The sequence below is a fragment of the Antedon bifida genome, chromosome 4 (assembly GCF_963402885.1).
Source record: "Antedon bifida chromosome 4, ecAntBifi1.1, whole genome shotgun sequence".
Lineage (NCBI taxonomy): Eukaryota > Metazoa > Echinodermata > Crinoidea > Comatulida > Antedonidae > Antedon > Antedon bifida.
Window position 1 is genome coordinate 18,552,009 of NC_136229.1, and position 17,915 is coordinate 18,569,923.

The 17,915-nt window shown below is 32.8% G+C and overlaps 2 protein-coding genes across 5 annotated transcripts in view; both read right to left on the minus strand.

Annotated features, from left to right (window-relative positions):
* Positions 1 to 377: 377 nt before the first annotated feature.
* On the minus strand, positions 378 to 1,979 carry LOC144840537 (uncharacterized). The gene is made up of 3 exons (XM_078696374.1): positions 1,846 to 1,979; positions 1,366 to 1,611; positions 378 to 1,237 (listed from the first exon to the last, which is right to left on the minus strand). Exons 2-3 carry the CDS (start codon positions 1,550 to 1,552, stop codon positions 462 to 464), a joined length of 963 nt encoding a protein of 320 aa, XP_078552500.1. The 5' UTR covers positions 1,553 to 1,611; positions 1,846 to 1,979; the 3' UTR covers positions 378 to 461.
* Positions 1,980 to 3,067: 1,088 nt separating this feature from the next.
* Positions 3,068 to 17,915, minus strand: part of LOC144841135 (putative E3 ubiquitin-protein ligase UNKL) — a 33,101-nt gene continuing 18,253 nt past the window's right edge. Inside the window, exons 3-14 of one of the 4 annotated variants that reach the window (XM_078697335.1) lie at positions 15,279 to 15,604; positions 14,232 to 14,370; positions 13,621 to 13,823; positions 12,384 to 12,493; positions 11,859 to 12,020; positions 11,175 to 11,409; positions 10,711 to 10,824; positions 9,956 to 10,110; positions 9,119 to 9,355; positions 7,984 to 8,079; positions 7,395 to 7,556; positions 3,068 to 7,019 (exon numbers count right to left, since the gene is read on the minus strand). In XM_078697335.1, the coding sequence (XP_078553461.1) occupies positions 6,846 to 7,019; positions 7,395 to 7,556; positions 7,984 to 8,079; positions 9,119 to 9,355; positions 9,956 to 10,110; positions 10,711 to 10,824; positions 11,175 to 11,409; positions 11,859 to 12,020; positions 12,384 to 12,493; positions 13,621 to 13,823; positions 14,232 to 14,370; positions 15,279 to 15,604 (2,113 nt within the window). In that variant the 3' untranslated portion in view covers positions 3,068 to 6,845. Of the gene's footprint in view, positions 7,020 to 7,394; positions 7,557 to 7,983; positions 8,080 to 9,118; positions 9,356 to 9,955; positions 10,111 to 10,710; positions 10,825 to 11,174; positions 11,410 to 11,858; positions 12,024 to 12,383; positions 12,494 to 13,620; positions 13,824 to 14,231; positions 14,371 to 15,278; positions 15,605 to 17,915 lie in introns of all 4 variants that reach the window. The other 3 variants (XM_078697334.1, XM_078697333.1, XM_078697336.1) reach the window with 3 other exon arrangements.

The window sequence follows — 17,915 nt, forward strand, 5'->3', positions numbered from 1 at the left end:
ATCAATTTTTAACACCCAATATGATTCGACGTGTACCTAGACAGGACCTTCAACGTAAAGTACTGTATACAGCATACTCTGTACAATTTCCACATCATTATCTTCCAATGTCAGCCAATTTCACAAGTTTAAAAGACACAACAAAAACAAAAAACAGTTCTTGATTATACTTATTTCATGTACTGTATTTTACAATCATTTATTAATAGTGCATACAATATTTTTAGATTTCAATAAACAAGATAGATGCTATTACGGTACTTGTACAGTACTTGATTACAAATTGGTTTGTTATTTTGTAGAAAAGGAGATTAGCTAATTTGAACAAAAAAGATATTACTTTTGTACAAAAGGCTAAAAGAGGTTAAAAATGACTAGTGTTTAATATAAACTATACTCTTTTTTTAAGGGCCTTGCTGTATTTACATTTTATGTACATTAATTAATAGGTTGTCTTTCTCCTAAGCTTTTGAATGTCCCATCTCCTTCAACTGACCCTTTACTGTTAAAACCTCTTGTAATAAATCTTTTAAATATTTAATTTCTTTAGTCATCGATTCTACAGTGTCTTTTAACTCTGTATTGCGTTTTTCTAACCCCTCAACCTCACCTCTGATGGCCATTGTCTCAGTTCGCTTCTTTTCACGGTAACGAGTGGCAGCCTGTTTGTTCTGGTCCTTTTTTCGTTCTCTTCTGGAAGGTTTAACGGTGCCATGTGCAGTCTTAAGGACTGACCTAGCTTTTGACTTTGGAGGTGATGTTTTGACTAATTTAGTGTCTACGGATGGAAGGGAATCTACAGTTAAAGTTGGTATGACAGTCAAAGTGTCAACTACAGGGGATCTTAACACAAAAACATCATCTTCGGAAGAGACAGGAGATTGTGGGGAGAACGACGCATCATCGGATGAAGTAGGGCTGGGTAGGCCAGATGTTGCACTCAGAGCATCCCAAAATTCCTGATCGACTGTCATTGAATCCTCCACTACTGTGCTGCCTTCTTCAACAGGTTGGATGTTAACTGAATAGGCAACCAGTTGGTTAAGAATTTCGAGATCTGTAAGTTCCGATTTCTCATCCTCTACTGCATTTTCTTCTTCCTCGGTGACGTTTTCCATAGGAAGCAAGCTTGAAACTGGAAGTGGCTCATCCGAGTCTACGTTAGATAGCTCCTGGATATCTTCTAAGAAATTTAGGCCCATTTTTTCAGACATCCAGTCGGGAAACAACTCTTTATCTGTAAGACAAAACATAATCACTTGGTCATGGTGGGAATTGGTCACTACACTACTACTCATAAATATATTTCATTTTATTTCTGTTGGTCTGGTACTTTTTTATATTATTTTTTTCCAGGAATATTACCTGTAGAAAATGTAGCATTTTCCAGTTGATCCAAGAGGTTTCCCGTTGAATTGATCAGATCAGAATCTTCCACAGCATTGTGGATGTCTGTATGAGCCTTTTGATCAAGGAGTGGGAGGGAAGAGAAGAGCTCGGGCTCCTCCAGATCCCACATCCATTGCTCGCTGAAATCCATAGTCGTATTCATCTTTTTCAAATGATTTGTATTCTTTCTGCTTTAGCGGTTTGGTTTCCATTTTGAATTGTCTATGAAAGAATTAAAAAACAAGTGTTACTGTTAGATTAGTCGAATACAGGATAGGCCTAGGGCGCGCCATGTAAATTCCATATTTGCCACGTCGTTCACTCAAAAAATCCACCCACCAGCCACACGTTCTATTTTAGCCTGGCCCTACCCAACTTCACCGCAAACACATAATAAAAACATCTAATAAGGCTACAAATTATCCAAATATTAATTAATAATAATATGTTACTTACGCCATGGTGACTGGTGCACCGTATGTTTGATATGCCTGGGCGGGGGATTACGAATTAAAACTCCATTTTGCCCTTTGAGCAAACAGATGTACTTCTTTATTTGATAGTGGTGGAAATGAAATTGACGATTGCGCGAAACTCTCGGTCTCCGGAAGCAAAACGTGTATTGGCCTAATAACACTAATTCATGCAAAGTAATATCCATGCGCAAACAATTGTTCATAAAAAACACAAACGTTACCGCTTTTTAAATATTATAAACCAGTTAGTTACGAAAATTAAATTTAATTGTGTAGTTAAAAGGTAATGTTTTTGATTATTTTAAAGTTTGATGTTTAAAATTGTGTTACTTTCTTTACGCGTAAAGGTATAAATAATTTGATGACGTCCATTTTGTATTGCATCAGCCAAATAAATTTGCAATTAAAACTTGCTTCCTATTGGTGGATTGTTACGACATTGATCGCGTTCACGTGAAAGGGTAACGGTGATTGGTCAATGGTTATAAACATGCATTACGTTATTTCTATATTTAGACCTCAGATTGACTGTGTGACGTACTTGAGGAGCCACCCCTTGTTACGTTGATTGGCTTGTTGTGAACCCGAGACAGTTTAGGAGAGATTATTATATTTTTTTGTGAAATAGAGAGAGAATATCATTCAAAATGAATATAAAAAAATGTAAAAACATTATTATCAGAATATTCATTCAGAATACCGTAAATTGTGTGTAAAATTGATCGAATTTTGATTATATATTTAAAAACATAAACCATTATGATGTGACACTCCAGATAAAAATATGACTTTTCCCTCATCTCATCACTATTGCTTTTTATTATAGTAAAAACTGAAATATCTGTGATGAGTGTGTATTTGAAGTTTATCTCTGTGGTGGAACCTTATTTCTACATGTTGGAACCGAGCAGGTCTCACCTTATGCAGTTTGTACAGTTACCATTTGGTATATTTGTCACAAATAAATGTAGTCACCAATGTATAGAACAATATTCTCCAATGGTCTGAGTTCCCTCACACCTTACCCTCAAACATGACATCTTTAAAGTATGAGAACACGACATGAATCGTAATAATCATGGAGTAAAGAATAAGAATGTACATACATTTTCAAAGGCACGTCACATATAAAGTTGCAAAGGAATATAATATCTCTTTCTCTTGAAGACAACTTGAATAAATAACTAAGACTATCAAATCAATTTCAAAGCTGTATATTTTTTTATTTTTTTTTCACATGACTAACACAAAAGCTTTTACAAGGCCTAAGCCATCTTTACAATACAAAAATCAACCTATCTCCTTAAGATCAGTCTTTAAAAATCAATCACAAAAATATCAGTAACTTAAGGAGTCTTCCACGAAAAAACTTTATAGAATTTTTTTTTTTACTAATACTAAGTTTATTAATGGAAGAATACCAGGGAAATAATCTCCATGGCACATATTAGAAACAATGATATACTAAGGGTAAATGTATAACATCAAGAAATCTACATTTATATAAATATTTCACTTGGAGTCTTTACTAAGGGAAAAATAAGAAAATTAAATATGGTAATTTTAACATTTATAAATTAAAATATTCACTAAAAATTATAATTCAAAACCACCATTACTATGCTTTGTTGCAATCAACAGAAATAATAATTTACAACGGAAATAATAATTTATAAAAATTGGTTTAAAATAAAGTATATAATATATACTTATTTTATATATATTATATATTTATAGTATCATTACAAATACAAGCATGTAGGGCAATTTAACTTATTCACCAATTGTAAAATGTTTTTCCTATTTTTTAAATTCTAAAATTACTAAATTAGCTTGAAAAATGTAAAATAAACCAGATGCAATTGAATAAATAAGATATTTATAAGAAATAAGTTAAATAATTCATTGTTTAATTTTGTAATGTTTTTTGTTAAAGATAGTTTTGTTGTTACAAGAATGACATATTAAATAGATAAAGAAATCTATGAGAACTATTTTGTATTGGCGTATAAAAGCAATGTAGTAAAAAGTATATGAATTATATGAAATCATAATATTCATTTAGATAAATACATACATTTTAGAAAAGTTTAAAAAAGTGGTTAATTTTAAATTAAACAAATCCCAGAATCCTTTATTGTTTATCTGAACCCTTTTGCATTTAAATGACCCTACATTTCGGCATACGAGTATGATATCATACAAGTATGACATCATACGAGTATGAAATCATGCAAGTATGACATTAATGACCAAAAGCATCTAATCTGAATAATTCACATTTTTTATGGATTTTTTGGGTTCCATTTCTGCATAATAATTTCTTGTATATTAATTCATTAAAAAAATACTAATTTCTAATAAAGTGAAATGCCCACAACTATTCAATAAAATAAACTGTTGAACATGACATATCTTTTTTAAGATACAATACAAAAATGTTTTTGTAAAATTTAATTTAGGATAAAACATAACTAACTCTTAAGTAATATGCCAGGATTAAAATAATATTTAAAAATATTTCTTGTTAGTAAACTATATCTGAGTCAGGTCCAGGGGTGACTATTTCACTGAAGGTGCATTGCAAGTACAACACACCAATTCGAGACCAATTTTATGGTCATTCAATAATTCGTATAAGAAAGTAAAACTGCTGAGGGTCAACTCAACACCCTGATGCCCAAAAGTGGTCATTAAATAGAGGGAGACATTTAAAAAAACCAAAATGTGTTTATAAGACTATAATACACTAGATATGTATCGTAGTAACTAACAATACTGATTTTAATATCACTACACTACTAATCATTGTATTCAGGTAGGCTTATGAAGAAATTATATAACAATTTACTACTTTATAGGAGTGGCCCATCTGGCAACTTCCAATGGTTGCTGCCCATCTGGCGACTTCCAATGGTCGCTGCCCATCTCTCACTTGTACTGGATGTCAACTGGTTTAGTTTACATTTCTCTTATTATAAATTTGTCACCAATCAGAGTAAGATGTATGTCTTTATTGCCCCACGGAGAAAACCCAAATTAAGTTAAATAAAAATGTGTGCAATTTAATTATTAGCATTTAGAAAAATTACTAATTTTAAGAATTTGAAAAAGCCTATGAAAAATGATCTAAAATATATACAATATAAATTTCAGAATCACTAAGTCGTGCGAGAAAAAAAAAATCTTAACCAAAACCAGAGCAAGGCATCACGAGCGTAAAAACGTAATAAACCAATGGGAACAATAATAAATACAGAAAATGAACCAAAATTAGTATTCATAATTCGGAAATAAAACTGCATTTACTAAAAAACATGTGTTTAGAAACTTTTTTTTTAAAAGTCAAATTGTTTGCATTAAAACAAATTTGTTAAGAAAATAAAGGCCTAGTGTAAATTACCTCATTATAGTAATGTTGATGTACTTAATTTAAATAATTTCCTAATTAAAAAACCTATCTGCATATTTAATTGATTATATATTTTTTTTGGTCGAAATAACAAAACTGAAATAACAACACAAACTGAATAGAATAGTTTGTACACTTAAACGTAAGCATTCTCATATTAAAAATAAAGTTTTATAATAATACCTTTTGATTTTCGACACAGAAAATGTCTACGATAAAATAATCGTAAATATTAAAGCAACAATGGTATGTAAAATTCATTGAAAAAACCGTACTTTCTTAAGAATGTGCGGCAATGAACAACTGACTGATAAGAAACAAGTTTATCTGTCACCATTTTAACCACTCCCCTTCAAATCAGCATTAAAAAAATATTTATTATTAAATAAAAATAATTTAATTTACAATATGTTAAAGATGTATTGTCCCCCCTGAAAAATAATTGTTACAATTTTTGTTGTCACATAATAGTTATTGACTTCGACCAAAAATTGGATAAAAAAAATTTATTTACCTGAAAAAACTGTAATTTAAAGCAAAAAAATGGTCAAATTGATTTTTGGTTAAATTTAACCATTTATTATGTTATTCTATAAGTGAAAACATTGTTTTTTACAGGGTTTTTTTCTACCGAAGTGATTAACTTTATTAAAACTACAAAATAACCTATTTAAAGTCTGATTTAATTTATCTTCATTTTTCATGTTTTTGGGGGACAATACATCTTTAAACGGCGGTTATTTAATCACACTTTAATCATGCGTTTTTTACCGTTACAAGGGTGACTTGCATTTCACATGTTCTGGCTTGTTATTGTATTGAAATTGAGCCTAGTAGGTTTTAAACGTAACGCATGCAATAAAATGAGTAAAAGATTCTTTGATATTTACTCATGTTATCTAATATATTTTAAAGATTGTGTTTTGAATTTGAAGTGCAGAGATTTTAGACTGCAGTTCTTATTAATAGAGGTCACGTAGGTCACTGTTTAGACAATGGCCTAAGACCATTATATAGAACAGTAGACAGGACCAAACAAGTGTCCCCTGAATAGGGGTTAGCTGCAGTGTTAAAACATTGAAATTGTTCATTTCACAGTAAATTGTCTCTTTAATGGGGGTATCCCAAAGAAGGTGTTCTACAGTATCTGGCCAGAAGAATGAACCACAATCTATGTTTTATATAATCAAAGCCATTTATGGAAAAATATTATTTTTTCTTATTTGACGTATTTAATCAGTATGAAATTTATTTGTCTTTCTTTGCTAATATCCTGAACAAAGCGCTACTTTGTATATGAAAACAATAAAACTAGTTATATGAAATAAAGTCAAATTCTAACAGAATAATACTTTATATTAATAATATACACAGTAATAACAAAAGAATTAAATTAAACAATCTCTTATGCTTTATCATTTTAGAGGAACCAGATTATACTAAGTGACTGTAGTGGATCTGGGCTCTGATTAATTTGTATATACGCCCTAAAACACCATAATTTAAATAATTATGTCTGTCCTACGAACAACATAAAACCCTGAAAGTGGTATTCATGACAACAAAATCTATAAATTTGGTATTGTTAGTCTTTGAGCTACGTGACCATGACAAATACTACATGTTGATTTATTAGGAGCGCATAAATCGCAAAATACAAGGTGATAACACGGAGTGACGACCACGTTACGCGCTTTATCTTGACAGCCGTAGCAACATGATCCCTCTCGTATGTGAATTACCTAAAAGTTAAAAAAGAAGATACTGAATATTAGTAAAACTAACATTTTGATATACTCTTTTGCATGGCACACATTCAATAAAGGTTTGCTTATCGCAGGGTGTGCATGTACACACGCATGGCTTACTGTAAACACACAGTATAACTCCTATTAAGGGGACACCTTCAAGAACCAGAAAAAATGTCCCTTGAATAGGGTTTGGCTGTAGTGTGGTAACATATATTTCCCCTTGTTCGTTTCACAGAAAAGTGTCTCCTTAAAGGGTAAGATGTCCCCTGAATAGGGGTTTACCAAAGGAGGTTCTACTGTACTAATATATAATGTTATATTAGCTTTATAGAATGATCAGATATTTAGTATAGGTATACAACAAACCTTTTCTAATTTCTCAAGATCTGATTTCAGTTGAAGCTGTAATTTCTTTAATTGATGCAGAGGAAGATGGTTAAGTTCTGATGTCCGGTTTAACACATGTAAATGAGGACCTCCACTTAAACCTTCAATTTCTAGTTTTAATACTTTTGCTTCTTCTTTAGCCTAGAAAATATAAAAATTATTAACAATACTTAATGGAAAGTAATGCTAAAAATTCTGAAATAAAGACAATATCTACAAGAGCTGATATGCAGATGACCTACCCATACACCGATTGGATACATTTTTCTTGATATAGTATACAGTACTTGGTTGTGAACTTCGACCTGATTTTTTTTCTTTATTGATATTGAACAGATACTTATTCATAGTGTTGAAAGATCTTAGTATTTAGTAATGAATATATAAAAAAACACCCCACAAAGCAATCAAACTGTGTACACACATGCTAAATATCAATTACACCAAACAAAATAAGGGCCTGCCTCCAATGATTACTTGTCTGCTTGTAAGGCTAATTTCTTGTTTTACATGACAAGTGTTGTACTTACTCAAAACTGTAAAATAAATTAACTAAAGGGAGGCTTACTTCTTCTTTAGCCTGGATAATAGCCAGCTTTTCCACATCGGCAACCTTAGCTTTTTCATTAGAATCAGACGCCTCTTTCTTCCATGCATCACATGCCTATCAGAAAAACAACATGCAAGGTTAGAAATCAACATTACTATTATATTAGAACAATTATGTCACTACCATAGCAATAGTACAAAAAAGGTAGAACCACAAAATGTAAAACAAAATCGGCAACCATTTTATGTTACAATGATAACAAATAATATGCTGCCAGTAAGTAGACTTAATGGCAACATAACAACAATGCTGCTCAAGTCAACATCATTACAATAAGAACTGCAATAACACAATGGAGTAACTGAATAATGTATTATGAAATTATAGAGTACTGCTGTACCATATAATGGTAGACATTATTCTAATATTAGCAGAAACATAAGCCGATGAGAAGAGTAGGGGTAGACATTTCAAATTAAAGGTTGGTTAGCACACTTATTCGCCACACCTCACAGTCAACTCAACCCAATGTAAAACACACTAAAAACTCTCCAAAAAAGATTTCATACTCTTTAAAACATGTTCTGAAAACCAGACTATATTGAAATATAGATACTGTGGTAAACAAAGTGTTCAAATGTTTAGAGAGTTGACCACATTCAATACATATTGATAGAATACAAAAAACAAAATGCAATTATTTGTTAGTAATATTAAATGAGACAGACATGCATTACTCATTCAAACAAAAAAGAGATGATTGTAGTAAGGAAAAGTGGTGTGCAATGGAAGAGGCTTAACTACTAAAAGTACAAGGGCCCAAACCTAAAGTCCCAAGTGACAGCCTGAAGATTCAAATGTTAATGTCTAAATGTTCAAAATAGAGGCCGAACACCAAAGATTTATCACTAGGCCAACCAACTTCCTTTGCACCCTGCATTTATTACTTAATACACATATTCTTATTAACTACACTTATCACCAGGCTTCGACAAAAAAAGTGTGATGTGCCCAAATATGGTAGTGATATGCCCAAATATGGTAGTGATATGCTAAATATGGTAGTGATATGACATCATCATGTCTATATGTAGGCACATCAAATTTTTTTTTGTCACATAAAGTTTGATAGTGTAGACAGAGCTTTACAAACCTGCTTTGCTTGATTCCAAGATTCTTCCCAACTTTGTAATTTTTTCTGTAATATAATGACCTCTTCTTGTAATCTTTGAACTTCGACATTTGATAACGATGTTGTTGCCATTGTTGTGAGCAGCGGTGACTGAGGTCCACGAGAAGGAGAGCACGACGTTCCTATATTATCCATCATGCTTAGTTTGTGTAGACTTGGAAGTGGATTTGGTTGACTAAAGAAAGCATTTTTTGCTGCCTGGAAATACAGAAAAGTAGCAAAGATAAGAACAAAATAATAATAGTCGTTTGTATAGCGTCTGAACCCAAATAAGTTTTCTCTAAAGCTCTACGACCACAAGGCTCAAACTAGGTAGAAATGACATCATTTCATATGCTATTCAAAAGAGATAAACATGGCTGCATAATACATCATGTGTATTGGTGATATGGCGTAATGGTAAGGGATTGGACTAGCATGTGAGAGGCATTGGTTCAAACTGTATGTGCTATATTGATTGAGCAAGATTCTTTAATCTCATTGCTTCTAATGGGATGCAAGGCCTGTAATACAAACAGTGAGCTTGGTACCATACTCAAAGAGTAAAGGATCATCCCCCATGTGTGCTGATGATGGTAAGCACTGCACTGCTGGCTTATGTGGGTCCATAGAGAACCTAAGCCGAATTTCCACAGTATCCAGCAAACATGTGGAGAATTATAATTAAATTTACATTTAGAAAGGTAAGTGACAATCAGATACAGTAACATTACTGTATAAAATGAAAGATTCCGCTGAATATATAAATACCAACTGTATTAAGTGAAAGGCTTTGACCCAAATAACTAATGCACTTACCATTTCTATTTGCTGCTGTTGTTGAATATGTTGCGGAACAAATGCTGGAGGAAGAGTGTTTAAAGGCGAACCTGGACTGTCTGATATGGAAGTCTTATGGTTCATACTACTTGACATAGGAATATTAACAGGAGCCGTACTACTTAGAAGACCTCCTGTAAATGAGACATTATATATCAATAGTTTGCATAATCATATGTAAAATTAATTATAATAACATTGAAAGTGTGTCATGTACAGTAAGATTACCGTATATCCTCAAATATAATCCCACTTCGGGTTTAATCTCACCCCCTACTTTAAGTCTGATTTCACAAACAGGCATATTCCTGGGTATAGTCCCAGTATTGACTTCTGGTCTGGTTGTATGCCTCTCTCTAGCCAGTTCAGATGAGTTTTTACAAGAAATGCTTACCAATCATTTTTTCCTGAACCAGGGTTTCCCGGGTATGTTCCCCCTCCCCCAGGTCGGGCCAATTTTTTGGTCTTTCTAGGTGGGTGGGATTATACCACAGGATATACAGTAATTGGTTATAAATCTGTATGGCTCTGTGGTCAAAGAGTGCAGTCCTGTAATCAAGAGGACCAGTAGCAAATTTCATTCTTCCTGACAGTTTTTTTACAAATACAAGTTTACCCTCATGTACGATAGGATATTACATTTTCCAAATGTGATTTATATATTGTAACGCAACAAATTAAATTTGAATACAGTTTCTCGATGGCAAAAACAAAGTTTGTTCCCAAGTACTTACCTAAATGACTAAGGCTTGCGCTATTACTTCCTACGGATGACCCATCATTATCACCTATTAACTCCCTATCAATATTTGTTACATCTTCAATTGAAATATCATCCAGAGCATTACCTAATAAAGACAACAGAATTGGTAATATGACACAAATATTGTATACTAAGCACATTATTACCCAGGTCATAAGGTCAAACACGAATGGAATACATATTTAGCTCCCATAATGTTGCATCTAATAATCAGGACATTTGTGTTTCAATCTATCAGGTACTCATTTGTACATGAATGGAGAGAGGCAAACGTAAGTGTCTTTATTGCCTACGGACACAAGCAATGCGATGAGCATTGATTTCAAACTCCCAATCTTGCGAACACACTGTATAGTACCGGTAGTTTAGTATATGTATTGAAAAAAAAAAAGAAAAAAAAAATGTATTGGGTATTGTATTGACTTATGAACTTACCAACAACTGAGCCAACAGTATCACTAGGTGGGTAAAAAGGTGTTGCATTGACAGACATGCTAGATGGACTAGGCGTTCCTGGGCTAGGAAGGTTACAGTTGGATATACTAGATGCAAATGGGCTACCAGGTGAAATATTATGTGATAACAAAAGATTCTGTTTCCGTCTATTCTTCTCTTGGCTGTCAATGTTAACATCGTTATCCACATTTTGAAGAAGTTTCTTAAGATTTGACTAAAAAAAAAATTATACATGTGGGTAAAAATAACATTCTAGGAAAGATGCTGTCGTATAATGGATGAGGGTTAATTAGGTAAGGAAGAAGTGACACAAAATATTTATTAAAAACAATTGTATTGTCACGGTTTACTAATCATAAATTTGGACAATGGAGCTGTAGCTTTGTGGGTAACATGCTTGCCTTCCAATCCCAAGGTCCAGAGTTCAATCCTGACCTAGCGCCAGGAATGTAACTCATGACTCTTTCAACTCCACTCCCTAAGCCTCAAATGAGATTTAGTTTATAAGCATGATAAATTATCAAATAGTTTAATGGCGACACAAAAAACATGGCTAAATTATTTTTATCTTCCAGCACATTATAATTTAAGGCATGAAGTGAATTTTACTAAACATAAATTAAGCACCCACTTTATAGTAAAGATAGCGTGATATAGACTTACCAACGTATCCTCACGTTCCGAGCCAGGTGCTTTCTGGTAAGATCCGCTCTCTGATGAATAATTACTTGATTGGCTGTTAGAACGAGGCTTTCCTATTGGACCAAGATTATTAGTGATGGGGACGTTTGAACCACCATTTGTTGTTACTACCATATTTGATGACTGCTGAGAATAGAATTAAAATATGTTATTTTTGTATACAACTAATTTGTGAGCATTGTTGATGACTGGTTTGTGAGCAGGTGCAGATGGTTGTTGATGACTGGATTGTGAGCATGTGCAGATCGTTGTTGTCAACTGGATTGTGAGCATGTGCAGATGGTTGTAGACAACTAGTTTGTGAGCATGTGCAGACGGTTGTTGATGACTGGTTTGTGAGCATGTGCAGATGGTTGTTGACTACTGGATTGTGAGCATGCGCAGATGGTCGTTATACTTGATTGCTTTTTCAAATATGACTCCAATCCCGACATGAGTTGAACCCAGGAGTCTGACCTTAGAAGGAAGGTGCCAGTACCAACTTACCATGCTTTGAATTGTTGTAGCCGGGGCTTGGAACAAAGACAGTTTACTAGTCATTGACACATCAGGTGCGTTTAATTCTTCTAATATATTTTTAGCATTACTCATTTCCTCTATAAAAACAAAAACAATAATAAATTTAGGTTTCAGAAATTCATTTTGTATCTAGTTAAAGCAATTGGCAGGTAAGTATCAAGGAACTGAAAGTACAGATATTATACACTTTTTCAAAGTATTTCTGGGTCAGTTCACGCTATAATGACAATATAAACTATGCCTACGATGTAGTATGATTTAAAGAGAATTATTTAATCTACAGATTCAACACAATTAATTAATGCTATACATCATTGTTAGTAGTCTTTTAAAACAATTGTGATGTGGATGAATCAGAATGGAATGAAATATTGTGAGGAGACTCCGAGTGAAATATTGAATAAAATATTTTCATATAGCTTTAAAAAAATAGAGCTTGAATCATCAATAATTTAATACAGTATATTATTGAGTAAAACCTCATGCTCAATTATAATTTCAGCCTCAAATTGAGGTTAACTTTTAAAACATTCCATTGTTTAATGCAATCTGAGTATAACCCTATCCCCAAATATATTATTTTCTCTAATAATACAGATATATATTATAGGCCTATGGGACTATACTCGGTTATCAATAAGATAATAGAGTAGTATCCATAAATAGCAGCATTGTTCTTAAAGTATAAATCTATAGTATTCAGAATGTTGTTTATTCAATTATTGAATTTAGAACAAACTGCATACTTTATTACCTAGAGCAGGTATACTAAATTGTGATAGCGTATAATCAATTAAATAACCAAGCAAAGTAAGTAATAGATCAATGCTGTTATTGTTAACATTCCTTAGGGTTAGAAATAGAGCAGCAGGCTAACATTAAAAATGGCCAAGTGTAATAACAACAAAATTGATAATTATTAATTATTATGTACATATTACCAGTAGCCAGACCCTTGGGGCTGGACCCATCAGTACTGTGTTCAAGTGTGAATGGGTAGCTGTAAAAAAACTATGGGTGGCGAGTAGTGTGATATCTGGAGGCAAATAAGGCTTACATGCCTTAATTTAAGCTTTGTCTACACTTTGACAAAAAAAGGGTGATGTGCCCCTATAATGGCAGTGATATGCCCAAATATGTGCATTGAGTTTTTAGTTATTCATTCACTCTCTGCACAAATTTTAAGCAGGTTATGTATACTTACGATCTACATGCGCAAAGGCACAAAATGGCCCACGAGGGCAGTATCCTGTCTGCTGCATATCGTTACACTTGGTTGATTTATATATCTCAGGATGAAACTGCTGTTCAGTCCTTGTGTGACAATATAAACAATTGTCACCCTGGTCACAATTAGAAATCTCACCCCACTCATCACCATGTTTCACATTAGGACAGGGTGTTGATCTGTGAAAATAAGTCAGATAAACATTTTTTTTTTTTCCAAAAAACTATGATTTATAAAATATACTTTGATATAACGATCAACCAGGGAGATCATCTCCCTGGGCCTAGATAAACTACTGACATAGCAAAAGCAAAAAGGGTTTTTGGCTAAACCTCTGTCTACACTATCAAACTAGTTTGACAAAAAAAGTGTGATATGCCCAAATATGGTAGTGATATGGTCAACAATGGTATTGGTAGTGATATGACATCATCATGTCCTTATATGGGCATTTCACATTTTTTTTGTCGTCACATAAAGTTAAAATGCTACTTATTCTTAATTTAAAAACAGTACTGTATACAAATAAACAAAATTCAAGTCATGCAATGTTGACAATTTTACTTATTTTTCCAACATTTACCTACCTATAACATCTTAATTTCTTAGGGCTTCTTCGTCTATCTCTGGCATTGTGATAATGTGGGCATGCATACCCTTGCCTACATAACCGAGGCGGTTTCTTACAAGGCTCTGTTTTATAGTAGGCTAAAACATGATTTGTATCTATAAAAACAGAAATACAAAAGGATAAATGGACACATTATTTTAACTACAGTAAATTCAGTAATATATTGTTTGAAGGTTTGCACGGCGAAATCAAATGTTGAAAAAGAGAAACTTTTCAGAACTAATATACAGTATGTCGTGTACTGCAAACTTTATATCAACATAAATTCAATAAGTTTATTAATTAAAGTAGTAAAAGTAAAGTAAAATGGTTAGTATACAGTACTAATCTAAACGCAACTTTGCTAGCCTGTATAAATGATGCTGACCAGTAGGAACTAATATCACAATTTCATACATAAACTCTTTAAATAATAGCCATTAAGTATGCTTTCTATGCCACAGTCGCTAATTTAGTGTCATGTTATATTTATTAATGTATATTTATAATTGATGAATGATTAAACGAAGGCACATTACATTTTAGTACTCATCAATTAACTGTCACATTGCTAACTTTGTGAAATAAATATCATGGATTTCCCCTGATGAGTCATCAGTCACATGATGTGATAGTGTCAAATGACAAGTAATGTAATAATGTGATATCCGCAAAGGTCATTATAAATAGGTCAACTACTGTGTTAAGTCGTCTGAATATGATTTTTAGTGAGGTTTTTGTCTAGCTACAGTACAACAATTTGTTAAAAGTCTGGGTGATATCCCAAAATGAGACTATTTATTTTAATTAAGTGAAATAGCTGATATGATCTGTGGTATCCAGCCAATTTCTTAGTCCATACCAATAGTAGAGGAGGAATTAAAAATACTGGAAATAGGATGGGAAGTAATTAAAACAACAGATAATTATAACTATACATGGTTTAGAAAGCAAGAGTTTATACCCCATTCCTATATTTGGCTTTTTAAATGTTGGAGATCGAATTTATGAATTTTTTAATCACCTTGCCATTTTGGATCATCAATCTGTACAGTCTTATCCTTATCAACTAACGTAGTCGTAGTTGGATTAACAGTGCTACCGTTTGTAGACGAATTCTCGGAGGGCGATGTTTGCTGCAGCTGCTGCAGGTCCTGCTGCGCCATTAATTCACGGACATCGTAAACAGGTTGGCGCAAGTCATGAGGCCCATGGGCAAATGCGCAATGAGGACCATTCTTCACGCAGTGACCTCTTGCGTCGGTTTCGTGCACACATGTGCCGGTTTTGTAATAACGGAGGTGGTAACGTCGTTCAGTGTCACCAGTGGTGCGATGTAAATAGGCACACCTAAAAATAAAATATAAACCAAATTAATTAATTACAAATAATGAAAATATAATTATAATATTAAAGATGTATTGTCAGATGTATTGTTCCCCAAAATCATGAAAAATTAAAATTTATAAAGTTTTTGAATGGCCATTTTTTGAAGTTATTCACTTCCATAAGAAAAAAAAAACAGCAAAAAAATGATTTCACTTCGAAAAGACAACATAAACAGTTAACTAGAATTTAATTCGTCACTTTGACGAATTATAGGTGATCATTTTACTGAAATTATTTTTTTTTAAACATGCACGTACGTTAACATACGATCGGAAAATGTTGATGTATGCCATCCTATTATATACGCTTATAGTGCTGAGTTGTGTCTATATGCCATATGTACAGTATATACTGTATATCTATATACAGTGTAGCATAGGTGAAATTACGGGACACACATCATGTTCTAATTTTTTGGTATGATGGAATTATCAAAATAAACTTGAAGATGACAATTTCGAAAGATAATTAATTGAGCAAATAAATATAAGGATTGGAAGAGAATTTGACACGTAGAAGCGCAATGCGCGCTCTTTGAAATTTGTATAACTTCGACTAAAGAAATTTAAAAACAACGTTTTAACTTCAACTAGCCATATGATAACATCACAACATCCGTATGAATGTGAATTCAAATCTACATTTCATCAGCTTTCATAGTAAATTATAATCATCAAGGTCACATTTAATTCGGAAGAGCTGTAAGATATTCAAATGTATGGTGTAGGTGAAATTACACGACCTACGTTATTCAAGGTTTTACGCGTGATGACGTCATCAAAATGAAAATGTTGACAACTCATGAGAAAGATAATTAAATGAGCAATCATATACAAAAAATTGAGCGAAAATCGGGCGCAAAATAACCGAGATGCGCTCAGTTGAATGTGATAATCTATGACAAAAGAGAAAAAAACCTAATTTTTAAATTCAAGTGGCCATGTGATGACGTAATACCATTTTGTACGTCTAATGTGTATATACATTTATATCTACAACTCAATGGCTTCCCGAATAAGTTAAAAAATTTAGGGGTCATCGTCCATTCTGAAGAGTTATTTTCATTTTAAAAAAGACATATTTTTCACCATTTTCAGAACTTTTGTGAAATTAATGTGCGCATTTTGTCATTTTTAACATGCTCGTATAGCGTTATTTTAAGTCGGAACGAACTCAAATTCGGTGAATGTACTAAGGATGGTGAGTAGAATGCGATTTCTACAAAAAAATCGTATTTTTATGCTTTTTAAGAATCGCGCGCTCAAAAACGCATTTTTGCGCAGTAATTTTTTGAAACACGCAAATGGCCTAATTCATGCTCTAAATTGATTAAAACTTAATTTTGAGCTTTTTAAATTTTGAACGCGCGATTTTACGCGCATGACCCTACGTGCGCGTGCGTTTTTACTTGCTAATATTTTTACCCTTGACCTGAAGTTTACGTGTAATAAATTTCATTAATATGTGATAATGAATTATGGAGATATGATTGATAATGTGATTTCACAAAATGGCGTATAAATGACGTCACGGATGAGTGATCACGCTGAAAAGCTTATTAGGACTAAGTTAAAGTATTTGAAAGACATTGTGAAATTTTGGTAATCATTGACATTAAACTTTTTTAGATATTTGTTACACAAAATAGTGCCCAGAAACAATAATAACAACTAGACATGTAACTCGTCACTTTGACGAGTTTGGTTTTCCGCCGCGCAAGTGGTGCAACATGAACGTGTAACGACGTACCTTTTAACATTAAGGGATAGGTTGAGGACAAAAGGAAGTGTTCACGTTGGCATTATGACCTGAACTGAAGAATATGATATGTTGTTATTGCTAAATTCTATTATTTCGATTCATATATAGTATACACAGTATAATCTGTATCCATATCACACAGTGTAGAATAGGTGAAATTACGGGACCCGCTATTTATTGCAAATTTTAACATGTTGACGGTTTTAAAATGAAATGCAAAGGTAGCAATTTCGGAAGGAAATTATCTCAGCAACAACATATTAACGTCTAGAAGAAATTTGAATACGTGAAATATTGATGCGCGCTCTTTTAAATGTAATGAATTATGACGCAAAAGATGAAAATACGACTTTTTTCATTTAACTGGCCATATGATGACGTCACAACATCCGATTGGCAAAATTTTCACATGATTTCGTATCTACAATCCAATAGCTTCCATAAAACGTTTTAATCGTGATTATCAAATTTTATTCTTACGAGCTATAACAGATTAAAATTTACTGTAAAG